Genomic DNA, 15,300 nt, shown 5'->3' on the forward strand with positions numbered 1-15,300 from the left:
GAATACCGTGTTCTGTGATGTTACCTCCTTGATTATTTTTAGTGTGGAACACAGAAGAGGAATACAAACTACAACCTGTGCCCCAGTAGACTTTTATGTCTAGAAACGACCCTGCTACAAAGTGGATTATACAATGTGTATTATTTTCAGTTTATTTATTATGTTTGAAATAAAATAATGACGATGATGATGATCATACTGGGCAAAATATAACTTCAAGTAAGCTTTAAAAAAAAAAAAAAAAGGATAGTTTTCATTACAGAATAAACCTGAAACATACTTTTGCAAGCACGCAGAGGCATCATGTACAGCTGTACCTTTTACAGTTATGTATAAGTGCAACACAGAACTGTTGCACAGAGCAGCTGTGGACCATCTCAACAGAAATCAGTAGATTTCCATAATGTCCCTCACTCCCACAGGTTGGGCTAATCAGCAGTTGGGTTCATTAAAAGAATCTGACTCTGCTGACACACCCCTTACCCCACTTACATCTTTCAGCAGCACTTATATAATTCATGTCACATGTATTTTCATTTGATCTGGATGTTCCAAGATGACATTTTCAGACAGTTAAGTTCAGTTCAGTTAAATTTATTTCAGTCATTATTAATATTTATACCAGTGGTCATTTCTGCCCCCCCATCCGGTCCGCTCCTGATGTCAAAAATATAATATAATATAATATAAAAATATTTTTTTTATCTAATTATTTTTTCTAGTCGTTTCGTACAAATTTAAATCCCTTCACCTACACTTGAAAACACAATTCTATTTTAAAAAGGTTTGAAAAATGTATTTCCTGTGGTGCCAAATAATGGCAAAGGGCAAAGGTGCCCGCAACATGACCAGGCGGCTTTTAAGAAGAAGAGAGCGGGTTTCGGGCTTTATTTGCTGTTTGATTGTGAATAACAACGATGTCCCTTTCCAAACCGAAAAGGAAAGTACACAGACAGTTTCTAGGAAGAATGACATTGCAGAATTTTCTTTGTGGAGTCCGGTGGAAATGCTATGTGCCTGATATACGAGGAAAAGTCGCTGTTTTACAAGAATATGAGTAAATACACATAGAAATTAAACATAATATTAAATATTAAGGTGTAGGCTGAACCTTCCCCCTCCAATAAAAAAATAAAAACATAAGACACGAAAATTCAAATTGGGTCTGGATCCAGTTTTAATGCCATCAGATGTCTTCTCCCAGTACAGAGGTTTAACACATATGTATGACATGTAGAACAAACATTAAAATGGTGCCTGCAAACTCCTTGTCGAGCCTCTGTACCTCCTCTCTGCATCAGCAAACTCACAATGAAGTCCAAGAATCCTTTGACTTATTCATTATAATCTCATTAAACAGTCTCCTCTGACTGTGCAGCTGCCAAAATCTCCACGAGACAGGCAATCAGAAATCACCGATAAGCTGATCAGAATAACTTTAATCATCACTGAGGCTCAGTAATATCAAAGGCTGCCTTCCTTGCCTTTGCCACATTTCCATCTTTCTTTACGTGTTACTGCCACCAGCTGTGAATTAGGAAAATGACGTGAAACCAATATCTGCATGACACAAGCAAGACGGGGCACTTATTAAAACAGTCTTCTTTAGTGGTCAGAAACTTTTGAGCAGTGAATCCAGAAGTCAAATCTTCTAAAAATACAATAAATGAATAAAAATGAATGATAAAATTTCTGTTTCTTTCAATGTGATGTTTCCAGCCAAAGGAACTCTACCTGGTCCCTCCGCTCCTCTATACCTGTTCAGCTCCTCAGGTTGAAATATTGTTTGTCAAACCAGTCAGGTGAGAAAATTCCTGATAAAGAACTGGCTAATGCTAGGTCGTAATAGGATAATGGAGTTAATGGGTTTGTTTTTGGCTGGATTGCAACAGCAGAGCCAGCTCTACAATCTGGAATGTTCTTGACTGACATGTCCCAGGTTTCGATCTAGTCTTGTTTTATTTATTTTTTTAATGTACACCCATACATATTACAGCTCATACTTTAATCTCCTTGTTAGGCAACATCTAGTGGCTGTGGTAATATGACAAGCAAAGGGGGAAGTCAGATGGTGTTTTGTTCAGAGTGACAAAGTTGTAGAAGCTGCACAGAACTTTCTCTCAACAAACCGCTGTTTAATTCCCACCTGAAACCAACAGTGTTGCTTCTTATATGCTATTTCTTTATGTTCCTACAGAAAAATGCAAAAACATCTCCAGAAAGGAAACTTCCATTTGTGTGACGGAGGCATTATGTTCAGGTGATTGCAGTACTTCAGTATAACCTGGAGGGAACTTCTTCAGATGTGTCACAGATGTCCGCTGATGGACGAGGATAAACTGATTAGATTTTAGTGGTCAAAGGTCAAGGTCAAGGAACATCTCAAGACTGCCTTGAGGGAATTTCTTTAGATTTGGCAAAAACATTTATTTGGATGCGAAGATGAATTGATCAGAATTGGGTGGTCAAAGGTCACTGTGACTTCACAAAACAGGTTTTTTCCCATAACTAATGAATTCATACACTAATTATGAGATAATTTAACTCAAATATCTATAAGGATAAAATGAAGAGATGACATTTTATATTCAAAAGGTCAAAGGTCAGCTTCACTGTGAAATCATAATATTCTGCAAAAACACTTCTGGCCATTATTCAATGCTGTAACTCAGGAAGACGAGATTGCGACCGTATTTCATGGCCAGATGTGAGATCACCATGACCTTGAACTTCAACTTCCGACCACCAAAACCTAACCAGTTTATCCTTGAGTCAAAATGAACATTTGCGCCAAATTTGAAGAAGTTCCCACAAGGTTTTACTGAGATATTGTGTTCATGAGAATGGGACAGACAGACAGACAACCTGAGAACATAATGCCTATAGCCCTGGGTGTCACCACTGCGGGGACATTTAGACACAGATTAGCTGTGATGCAATGTGGAATGTGCCTTCTGCCTATAAATAACCTTTGAGAGCGACATTGTTTATGATGGATGTCAACATGTGTGCTAAGACCGAACCACGTGTTTGTGTTCATCACATAATGAGAGTAATTCACGTGGAGGTAGACGTGAAATCACAATAGGTACAAAACCATTATATCTTCCTCTTTAACAATAATGATAATTATTAATTTCATGTTGCTCTGCTTGTCAAATTTATATAATTCACACGCCCAAACATAATTACACTCTTCTGTCAAAAATAATCTCATGCATGTTCTGCTGTGGGAAATCTGTACATCATGTTTTGTGTTGCATCAGGCACTGCTGTAACCTGCTGGACCGGAGCCAAAGATGCTGCTGGTGAGAAACACAAGAGACTTTACAAAGAAATTATTTTTGGAAATGAATTGCATCAAACACTTAAATTAGTTGTTGGAGTTAAAAGACATGTTTGATTGTCCGGGCTGGACCCATAAGTTCCAGTGACTGGAAATCTTAATGCTGCAGCGCTTAGTGTTATTTTATATAAATGTGCTTCAAGCTTTTAAGCTACATTTTGTCTGTCTTTTGTTTGTTTCTCAGTTTCAGCGTGACAATGCCCCCTCTGCTGTCATTTTGTGTTTATCATGCTTGTCTCGTATCTTTTTGTGTCTCTTAATTTTTTATTCCTCTTTGGAGATGCTTCACATCTCATGCAGGTTTCTTTGCATTTCACTGTGGTTGTTTCATGTCTCTTTGTTATTTTTTGTGTCTCTTTGTGGTTGAACAGAGACTGCTCAGCGATACATCCATGACCTTAAGAGTTCACAATTGTTAAACTTTTCCGTCTAGCCATGGCGGCCTCGCTGTGCAAGCACACCAAGTACAGACCGGAAAACAATAGAGTAGCTGGTTTTACAGGTAATGACTTGTTTACAGCCACACCTTTCACCAACATAGGAACACTATCAGCTTCACAGTCTGATTATCATTGTTTAATTAACATTTATGATACTAGTAAGCAAAACTTGCCTCAACTTTGTGTCATATTGCAAATCGTTTTCCCAATTTAAGGCTCCAAAGCGCTGTTCTCAGCTGTGATGAGATTGTGAGACTGTATGGAGAGGGGATAGCAGCAGGCTGTGGTGAAGAAGGTCATCAGAGGTGTGACAGTTTCGGGACAGAGGACAGTAGTATCGGTATCCACTCACTGGAATACCACCATCAAGCCAGACCTTATAATCCAACGTCAGATCTGACTGATGGATCTCTACAGTTGACTCATGATAATCTATCTATATAGATTTCTTTCCTCTCCAGCCTCCAACTCAGCCGATTGATGGTGTTTTCACCTTTGTCTTCAACAATTCGGATTTTGCCAGAACTTTGCCTTCACCGCCACTAGTGTCTGGACAGGATACCCCTGTATAGCTAAAAGCTAACCCGGTAAAATACTGACATCACAAAGGGGTCGAGACATCTTACACATCTCTCAACCTCTTCTGTTGTGCACACTATACAAATACATTAATTTAAAAAGTCTCTAAGCCGAGTTTCAATTTGTCTCCCCTGATTAAAATGCTGAATGAATGGAAGCAAATCTCTGCAGCTTGATTAAAATATCTGGTGGAAAGCCTGAAACCAGAGGAGCAGAGACTGTTATAGCAGCAGATTAATGTCCACAGACCCAACCCAGAGCCACAGTTAGACCCGATCCATTACGTGGTTGACCTGAACAGATCCGACCTGAGAAAAAACACTCAACAGCAAACAGTGTTTTACCCCACCGGGGTTCTAAGGTACCATGTGACCAGAGCTGATACCACAGTCTCTCAGATCCAACAACAACTTGTCTCATAAGCAGGGCTGTCAAACGATTCATTTTTTCTCAGTGGCTGTTAATCGCTGAATTTCAAAACTGTTTTCTCTTGCTTGACAACACATAACCCTCAGTCTGTCTGAGCTAGAAGCTAACGTTAGCATATCTGATGTGTAATTATGAAGATGTCTGATCATTTCATCTGTAGACGAGCTCTGGGTAGGTTGTATTTTTATTTTCCAACTAATTCGATCTTCCACAAAGATGATTCAGGGGTTGGATTTAAACACTTTAGGTCTCCTTTTATGCAGACCGGAACCGTCCCCTTTTGCTCCCATTGACATGACTTGCCATGAAGTATCTCGCTCCGCCATGTACAATCTTTGCAGGAAGTTTCTGTGGCAGCTTGACAACAAGTAAGGGTGCTTCAAAGGGTCAAAATAGTGGCAGCCAAAGATTCTAGTGTAAAATAAAGAATCAAACATGTTATGCTCAGTCCTTCTCATCGCGATTAATGCGTTAACGCTGACAGACCTATTTATAAGCATTTAATGGTCTTGGGCCAAAATACAGCTCCAATCTACTTGTACAATATAAAGCATCCAGACTACTCGGGTTATCAGGGACAGGTTTTACTCATTCAGGATCACAACCAAGCGAGGTGAAGCAGTTTTAGTTTCTCTGCTTCTCACCTGTGGAACAAGTTTCCTGAACACCTGAGATCTGCTTAAACTGTCAGCTCAGCTTACACTGCACTACGACTACCATTTGCACTATCACTGCACTGCTTTTAAAATGGTGTCCTAAGTTTCTTTCCTGATTTTATGCAATCTCGATATGACTTTTTAAAATATTTTTATTTATTTAAATAAATACATTTAATTAGTTTTTATTATTTTTAAATGCTATTTTAATATCATCTTTATGTTGTGTTCGTAATGCATTTCCATCCCTCTGTAAAGCACTTTGAGTTGCCTTGTGTTATATATTATATATTTTTGTCACAGAGCACAGTTGAAAGACCAAGTGGCCACAAAGAGATGCAAACTGGTGCCAAAGAGGAAAGACAACTACAAAGAGACTCAAAATTACAACAAAGACAGTTAATGTAATATGAGGCCACATCCTACGTAGACATGCCGTTGTAGACTGGAAAGGCCAAACTGAAATGCAACAGTCTGACCTACGGAGAATTCCCGAGGCCACCCTTATTGTTGCGCCACTTCTGTCGCTTAACACATAACTTTAAAAAAAAAAAAAGAAGAAAAGAAAGAAAGAAATTGAGGTTTTAAGGCCCTTGGTTTTTTAACATTTGTACCATTAGCTGCACAACTGACCTGGAACCCATTACTTACAATTAAAAGTGTAATCCTCGGGCTCTCTGTTGGCAGGTTTGGGCCATGAGGGATCCACCTGTTTGAGCCTTTGTTGCCAAGAAAAACGCTGCAGTGGTCGGCCACATTGCTGCGATGCAATCGGTCTTCAAATGTAGCCTCTGAGAGATGAAACCCCTGAATTTGGACACAGCAATAAGACACACCAAGCCGAGAGCAGAAGAGAGGGAGGAAGAGAAATCACAGCTCAGTGTTTAATGAATGTGTTTTGTGATTTTGTCAGACGGATGTGCTCTTTAATGTACCACATAATCTGTTTCTTTTATTTCCTCCAACTTTGTGAGGTACATATCAACTGTATCAGTCAATCACTTTTCTCTCATCCTCATAATTTGTACCATATGACATTGTTGTCATATTTACAAAATCTGAGAGTTTCATATCAGAAGTTTAACTAACGCATCCAAACAAAGATTTCAAGATTAAAGTTAATTGGTAAGATTGTATTGATAGCTTGTGTGTAACTTACGCTGGAGCTTTGCTTGTCTGAACAACAAAACACAAAGAGTATAGTATGTCAGATACGTGCACCAGACTATGACATGCAGTCATGCCACATTCCTGCGTGTTTTGTTCGTAATGGAAGTCGAGCTTAAATGTCATTTTAAATGTCAATCAACTAAAGCTTCCAAAAATAAAAACACACTGAGACACTTCTTGGTAACGAGAAACAAAGCTGACATAAAATATGAGTGTTATGTAATGACTGTAATTGCTCCACCTATACTTTCTGTCAGATGAATGGATCTGAATGTGCTGGTTCTTCTGTGTGTCAAACTTATAACACAAAAGAGCATATTTCCTGGTGAACAAGCTGGTTGAAGTTTTGGTTGCTGGGTTAGGGTTTGCAGAGGGTCACTGACTTTTAACCTTTGTGTTTTGTTGACATTGGCTTGACTTCCTCATGGTTCAACGTACCACCACCGTCTAAACACGTGAAGCCACGATTTGCTGGTGAAACACTATTTTTAGTCATTAGTGTAGTTACATACATCGGTGGGATTTTGAATTAGGTTTTCTCACTTCTGTATTAAAACCCAAGTTCTGGCTTCACCTCGGACAAAAGGTCGGCAGGTTTTCTCTCATAAGGTCCGATTGCTCTGGTCCGGTTCAGTTGATGAGTTCATAAACCTGTAAGATTTTCCTATTGGTTCAGTTTGCGTTCACACAGAGGACAATTCAAATGAACCAAAACACATCACTACAAACGAGAATCTTCAATTCGCTTATTGGTCGGATTGTCTGGTGGGAGCAGGGACGTAGACACAGGAAGAAGGTCCTGCACTCTGGACTGAGACATACTATGCTACATAGATCAGTGTCAGAAATGACATTTTTTAATAGCTCTAATGTGTATCTGGGCAGTTTACCTCCATATTATCCAACACCAGAACGCATACTGACTAAACGTCATCATCATGCTGTTCAGACTCTGACTCTGCTGGGACACACCGCTGTAGGACGTTTGAGAGGGATGGAAGCTAATGATGAGGAAGTACAATGACATGCGAACATCACGTCAACTGTTCAGCTCAAACTTGTTAGTTTACCTGCTTGTGGGATCGGATTGAGTTCAGAACACCAAAAACAAACTGCTCCAGAGTTCGTTTGGGACCAAACCGAGACCACCTCTTCGCAAGGGCCTTATACGTATGTGTACATATATAAAAAATATCTAACACATTTTTATATGGTAGGTATAACAAGTTGTGAGCATACTCTATATATTAACAGGACATATTTAATTTAAATATGGGAATTTCTTAAAACAACATACATATAAAAATTCAATATGCTTACATATGTTTTTCTTATTAATGTCTTTATTAATTTTAATGTCTATTCTGGTAAAGTGGTCTCAGATGTTTGGACCCCACTGTATATAATATCAACATCAACAAGCAGTGCAGCTACAGGCATATTATATATGTACCTGCTGTTTTTGGTTGATAACTGAAAACTGCTCTTTGGAAACCTACAGGTGACGTCACGGAGGCTACATCCATCTTTATTTAGAGTCTGTGGATGTCATCTACTCTAACGCTCAACATTTCAACAATACGCACACCTATTAAAAAATCTGAAACGGTCTAAAAATGACTTTGTGAAAACAGTAATAGCTTTCAAAATACAGATTTAACCCAAAACTGTATCGTCTCATGACCAGTTTAAAGTTCCAACCATGTTTCTATGTTAAACTAGCAGTGTGGCTGCAAAGAGGGATGAGTTTGGTCATTTTTACGACGTCTCTCCATTCATTTTCTATGGGTAATTTTTCACAGCTTTTGGTGTTTTCATTGCCATGGTTACTCTAGATTCAGAATCCAGAGACACCAGATCCGTTGTTCTATTGTATGGTTGCTGAGATATCAACCAAAACATTTCCACAACAATCCTTAATAGTTTTTTAGATATTTATGATTATCATTTTATCTCATTTCCCATTGAGAACCATTATAAAGGGGAAAAAATCATTTTAAAAAATCATAAAAGAATTCATATAAAATCATCTGGTACAGATATCAACAACAAAACTCATAGCAACCATCCTTAACATGCTTAACACATCAAGCTGGCAGGACTAGTAGTACGGAAGAAAATAATAATATATACAATATAATAAAAAATAATACAATATTAAGGATATCAAAAAAAAGAAGAGAGTAGGATTCGAAGAAGTACGACAGATAATATATTCCTTCTGTAATAATAATAATAATGATTATATTATAGATCAGTTTAACACTTACAAGGGTCTGTTTTCTGCTGTTTGTATACTATTACTACTTTTATGTAAGTGTCTAAATATGTCCGCTTCCACTGGATGTTGGTGATTTCTTTCCTGTCAAATCAGAGCTGATTAAATTCTTTCAATGTAAGCAACTTGAAATCAATCGAAGCGACTGAGCCAAAACCACAGCCACACCCTGTGAGCGCTGCCTATAAAGAATGAGGAGCTGAGTACCTGCTGCATCCAGTACCAGGCTGCTGGTACAACAGGTAAACTCACCTGATCCCCTCCTTACTCTTTCTATTCTTACCCCACTGATTTAGCAGCAAACATATTCCTCAGTGGATAAACACTGTTCAGATTGTCTTGTCCTTTCAGATTTGCTGAAGTTGAAGCTGTTGAGGTTTAACTGGAGGGGACCATCGTCATGACTCCTGTTTTCGTCTTCCTCCTCTTCTTCTCATTGACGGCCGTTCCTCCGGTGAGTTTGACTCTTTAAATATCAGATTTTCACTTGGCAGCAACAGAATGTTGCCAAGCAACACCTGCAACAGTAGACAGCGGAAAACATGATTTAAAATTGTTCTGTTTTTGTTTTTGATTTACAGGGTGCGACTGTTGATAGAGCTGGAACAGGTGAGATGATTGATGGGAAATTTCCCAGATATCAAGATCCAAAATTGATAATTCACATGTCAAAGGGCTGCTCCGTATTTCTGATGTCCGCTGTTTTCTCTGCCTCCAGACACATCATTGGGTGCCTCTGAGAACATTGCAAGAGCCAATGATGGCATAGGTAAGGTATAAGCTTTATGTAATACAGCTCTTCTGGCTAAAATAGAAATATATGATGGCAGAAAATACAATGAAACTGGGTGAGAGTTGCAGAGTTGAAACAATTAATTGATTAGATGATTTATCAAGGAAATCATTTGCTGTTTTCATCTTGTTAAATTTAAAGAAGTTGAAAATCTTTGAGTTTTGCTGTTTGTCACTTTTAGACTAAATGACTAATCAAATGATCTTAATAGTGGATCAATAATGAAAAACAAAGGTTTTCATATCCATATTCCTGGTTAGAAGTGTCTGTTTGTTGTTCTGTAGCAACACCCCTGATACACGGCGACATTGTACCTGACTACAGGAGGAACGCAGACCCCTGCACAGCCACAGGCTGCAAATGGCCTAAAAGGAGAGATTTCGTCAGAATTCCTGTCAGCATCTCCTCCGATTACTGTAGGTACCACTTTGAATTTTTATTCTATAGTTTCTTGTACTAGTACTGATTCCAGATCATGTTACTACTTTTACAGCACTACATTTCATTTATCTGTCAGCTACAGTAACTAGTTACTTTTCGGATTGAGATTTAACATAAAGCACTGAACATTATCAAATATTAAGCCGGTGCTGAACCTTTTTTTGTGACTCATTACAAAAGCAGTGGCCCCCTCATCACAGGTGGGTTCAGTTGTTAAATGATTTATAATTTATAATCAGTTTTTACTACCTGAGATAAAATGAGAGGTTTTGAGGTGAATAACTATGATATGAAAAGCTGCAAATGCAAGTTACTGTCCCGTGTTTGACGGAGGGTGTAGCCACTTTAGGGAGAACACTCCCCAGCAGCCTGTGCTTTGTCTCTGCAGCCAGGGAACAGAGGAGGTTCATCATTAATACCCTGGTGACCTTCCACGAATCCACCTGCATTCGCTTTGTGTGGAGGAACTCGAAGCATCGGGATTATCTGCACTTCTTCTCTGGATCTGGGTAGGGATACACACACACACACACACACACACACACACACACACACACACACACACACACCTGATCGATGCTGGTTCATCATGTTTCTTGGGAACTAAAGTAAATGTACCAGTACAACAATGTAAAAATACACTGCGTTCAAAATCCCTCTTGGGTAAAGTACAGAAGTATTAAAGTACTCTGCAGTAATCTCTTCATCACTCAGTTAAATACAGTGCAGTATAAAGTTTATTTTTCTCTGAAATGTAGTAGAAGTATACAGTAACATATATCTGCTCTGACCCCAAACATTTACAGTTGGCTTTTTAAATCACTGAGGTATTTCCACCATCACAAGCCTTTGTTGACAGCTGGAGACAGCAGATAGAGACAGGAAACAATCAATTTGCCCATTAACTTCTGCTTTCCTTCCCATTTTCTTTTTACTGTGATTTCACTTTGTGTGTGTGTGTGTGTGTGTGTGTCAGGTGCTGGTCCTACCTGGGCCGCCTGACTGGGGGACAGCGAGTCTCCCTGAAGAGGGACGGTTGTTTGTTCACAGACACAGTTCAGCACGAGGTCCTGCACGCTCTTGGTTTCCACCACGAGCACGCCCGCTCCGACAGGGACGAACACGTCTCTATCTTCACTGAGAACATTATTGAAGGTCAGCTGACCCAACAAAACCTTTACTCCATGGTTCTAGTTTTAACTGTCGCAGTTAATGTATTCAGAAGCAAAAGTACGTAGGCCTGTACCTCTGTTTTAATTGTCTTTGCAACTCAGCTGTATCTTAAGAGGTGTAAGAGGTGCAAAGATTTACAGACAAATGATAACAAGAGTAACAATAAATGCTACATTAGCATGCTAACATGTTTACAATGACAGCGCTTAGTGTGTTAGCTTGTTGGTAAGTAGCACTAAACCCAATGTACAGCTGATGCTGATGGGAATGCCATTTGCACTGAAGGTAGCCTATTTGGTCCAGGGCTGCAACGATAAGTCGATTAATCGACTGATAGAAAATTAATTTGTAACTATTATGATAATTGTTAAACTTTTTGTCATTTTTTTTCCACACAAAATGCCAAAACTTTGGGCTCTGGACAGTTAATTAAATGCAACAAGATATTTGAATACTACACTTGGTGCTGTGGGAAAAAAAAAAAATTAAATATGTTTATAAATAAATAAAATATATTCAATATATTCAATACTTTTTCACTATTATCTGACACATTGCTGACAAAACAATGATTCAATAAAATAATTCTAAAAAATAAATATAGCAATAAAAGCAACATTGATTTATATTAGCTGGTTGTTGTGATTGTGAGGTTTGAATCCATGCCGGAAAAGTAGGCTAACTGCTAACTGAAGGACAAAACTGGGGACGAAGTGCTAAAATATTTCAAATGTTCTCTTCATCTGTGCAGGAACAGAATCAAACTTTCAAAAGGTGCAGACCAACAACTTGGGCACCCCCTACGACTTCAACTCTGTCATGCATTACGGCAAGTGAGTGTCAGTGCATGTATCTGTGTTTACAAGTGTTTGCAGTATTTCCATAAATCAGATTTATACAACATTAAATGACCTGAGTGAGTCACATGTTTTTACATTTGTAAGGGGAAGGTGTTTGTTGTTCTGTTTGTCTCTCAAAGCAATAATAAAAGTTTGTCATGCATACAAGACTGACTAACTAGCAAAATTCTCAAAATTGATAGTAGTCATTATGTCGTCCTGCTGTAAGTCATCATATTAGATTAAAAAGAAAAGCTAACAAACAAATTTGACAGTATAAGTTCAGGTAAAACTTAAGAGATAACTAGAAGAAAAGCTTTAATTGAGTGAATTGGGTGTGTTAGTGTTTCCGTGTCTAGCTCAGTACACCAAAATGTTGTGTTTGTGTCCTCCTCAAGATTCGCCTTCTCCAAAAACGGGAATCCAACCATCATCGCCAAGAGCGATCCTGACCTTCCCCTCGGAACTGCTACATCTTTGAGCGCGAACGACATCGCCCGTGTCAACAGGCTCTACGAATGCTGTGAGTGAATGCTAAATGTTTTCCCAAGTCATACTGGTAGCAAATATAAGGACATGACAAATACATCCCACTACCGATTGGGTTTCCATGTAACAGCAACAAGGTTGAAATCTCAGATTGTAATCTATTAATCAGAAACTCTTTTTTTTTTTTATTCCAACCAGAATGTCGGTGACAGACGGAGCAGGTCGACCTCCAGATACCTCAACACTCAACAAACATGATAACATCAAAGGGTCAAAACTGTTGACCTGCAACTATTCTGCTTAAAAGCAACACAAACTGTGCTGCATGTGTGATATAGAGACCTGAAGTTCTTCCAGACTTGTAAAAGTACAGGGAAAGTTTTTCATTGATCTGGCTGATCTTCCACAAAAAGATTGGAAAGTGGTTGCAAAAACGATTCAAATAGCCTTTGTCTGATCTTAAAGTTGAGTCAGATCTGCAGCTTCAGTCCAGGAACATGTGTCAGCTTGTCAGACACTGATGAGGGAAATGTTTTGTGCTGGGGTTTGTGGAGCAGAGGCTCGTTAAAGAAAAGTGGCAGAACTTCAGCTCTTCGTTTCACGCTGCTGAGTCACCTGCTGGACGGTGATGGCACTACACCTCTTCTCTCTACCAATAATATTTACTCAGCTGTTTCTAACCATCTGTGATTTGATTTGAATCTTTTATTGGTTTTCAAATACAAAGTGTTTGATCTGGTGATGGTTCTGCCGAGGTGGCTCACACAGAGCCAAGAGGCAGTGATTTATTTTGATGATTGTTGGTGATGTTCACAGAAACAAAAATCTATCTTGGATTTTTTTTGTTTGTTTGTTTAAACACTGGACATTTAGCCATTTGTCATTTATAATCAATGGCTTTGTTTTCATCTCTACAGTTAAGTTCTTCAATAAAATCAGCAAAAATAAATGTGTGATTTTTTACTTCCACCAGAAGGAGGCAGTGTCTCATCACCATCCTAACAGAGGTGTACAGTACAGTTTGGGTCATGGGTTCTCCTCAGCTTGTCAGTGCAGAGATTTTACCTCAGTTTTCAATGTGTTTTAGATGAATGTACAGCTCAGTGACTGTTCACTTTCACCAGGCACAGAAAATAAAATGTAATGACAAGGTTTACCAATGGTTTCACTGGGTCTCAGAGTGATGTGCACATTTTGTTTTGCATAAAAGGTACATTGACAGGAATAAATGTTATCAGTCATACTGTTAGTGAGTCTTTAACTATGGATATATGTCATAAAACAGCCCAACATGACCAGAGATTCTTTACCTTTGTCCCTCTTTCAGTCTGCGCAGTCATTAACATTATCTTTACTCCTGAAAGAAAACTTCAGGGCCTGAGCCGTTATGTTTCTGGGTTGTCCACCTGTCACATTTCTTGTGAACTTCCTCAGATTTGGCACAAACGTTCACATGGACTCAAGGATGAACTGGTTAGATTTTGGTGATCAAAGGTCAAGATCAGTGTGACAGAATAAAACACCTTTTAGCCATAACTCTAGACTTCACACAGCAATTATGACAGATTTCACACAAATGGTTAATATTTTATGTAGAATAGAATAGCCTTTATTGTCATTCTATAAGTGGCGGAAGCATACAACCACAAGGCAGTAATTCTAGTTCTGCCTCATTGTTCGCCTCTCAGGCTGCTTACAGCGTGCCGACCTTACGCTGGAGGCACACTGGATGTGTGGAGTGTGCATCACAGCTGTTGTTGCTGCTCTGCTTGGGAAAAACATGCATGTGTATTCACACAGGCTGCCTGTCTGCTGTGTCACTGCTACTGCAGCTCTGTTAGTTTGCAGGATACTTACAGCTGCAGAATATCTTGGTTTTGATTTCGGTGTCCATGTTAACGGATTAGAATGGACACGCTGCCTCATGTGGTGGCTGCGTCGCAGGATGTAGAAGTTCGGTGTCTCACCTATTTTTGTGTGCCACCACATCTTGCAGCAAAAATAGACACAGAAATAACCTGTTGACAGTCATTTTGACATCATACCAGCAACATTACACAAAACTGATACCTTCCACTGTGTCTCTATGTCTAGGCTGAATCTGAACGTATGATAGATATATGAAAAATATAGCAGCTGCATGTGGAGACTGTGGCATTTTAGAGTCATTTGCTTTCAGAAATAAATCAGAAAATAATTAAATAATAAAGAGAAATTAAAAATTCAAGTATCCTGCAAACCCATGTTTTTCTGCAGCTGATTAGTAACTGCAGCCATGATGCACACACCATGCATCCAGGGTGTCTCCCACGCTGGAGGCTGAAAAAAGTATCCTCCTCCCAGCTGTGTTTCTGTGGTGAACACAATCAATCTATCTATGACAGTCTAATGCAACAGTTCTGCAGTACTTTGTGAAGGTTCAGTTTGTGATTCAACTTCATGGTCATTGTGGAGGATGTAGTTTGTGGTGCTGTTGAATTGTATTGCTTTAAACAGAGAGGTGTGTCTGTTATTTAGCCTGCCCTCATTGATATAAATGTGATGAACGGAATTAAATAAACTAATTTAACCACCTAAAGTGAACATGTGTTGTGTGCTTTATTGTCCTTTAGTTGCCACGAGGGAAAACACATTTTACTGACAGTGAACATTTTTCTGCAGATTCAG

The 15,300-nt window shown here is 38.9% G+C and overlaps 1 protein-coding gene across 1 annotated transcript; it reads left to right on the forward strand.

Annotated features, from left to right (window-relative positions):
* Window positions 1–9,099: 9,099 nt before the first annotated feature.
* LOC139628166 (low choriolytic enzyme-like) lies at window positions 9,100–13,582 on the forward strand. Its single transcript, XM_071489561.1, has 10 exons — window positions 9,100–9,140; window positions 9,250–9,352; window positions 9,480–9,507; window positions 9,617–9,667; window positions 9,976–10,107; window positions 10,521–10,641; window positions 11,109–11,287; window positions 12,057–12,138; window positions 12,543–12,667; window positions 12,832–13,582. Coding segments are annotated over exons 2-10 (774 nt in total). The 5' UTR covers window positions 9,100–9,140; window positions 9,250–9,298; the 3' UTR covers window positions 12,834–13,582.
* The last annotated feature ends 1,718 nt before the right edge of the window (window positions 13,583–15,300 follow it).

Source organism: Trachinotus anak, unplaced genomic scaffold (assembly GCF_046630095.1).
Source record: "Trachinotus anak isolate AG129_WGS33_773 ecotype Australia unplaced genomic scaffold, CSIRO_AGI_Tana_v1 ptg000011l, whole genome shotgun sequence".
Classification (NCBI taxonomy): domain Eukaryota; kingdom Metazoa; phylum Chordata; class Actinopteri; order Carangiformes; family Carangidae; genus Trachinotus; species Trachinotus anak.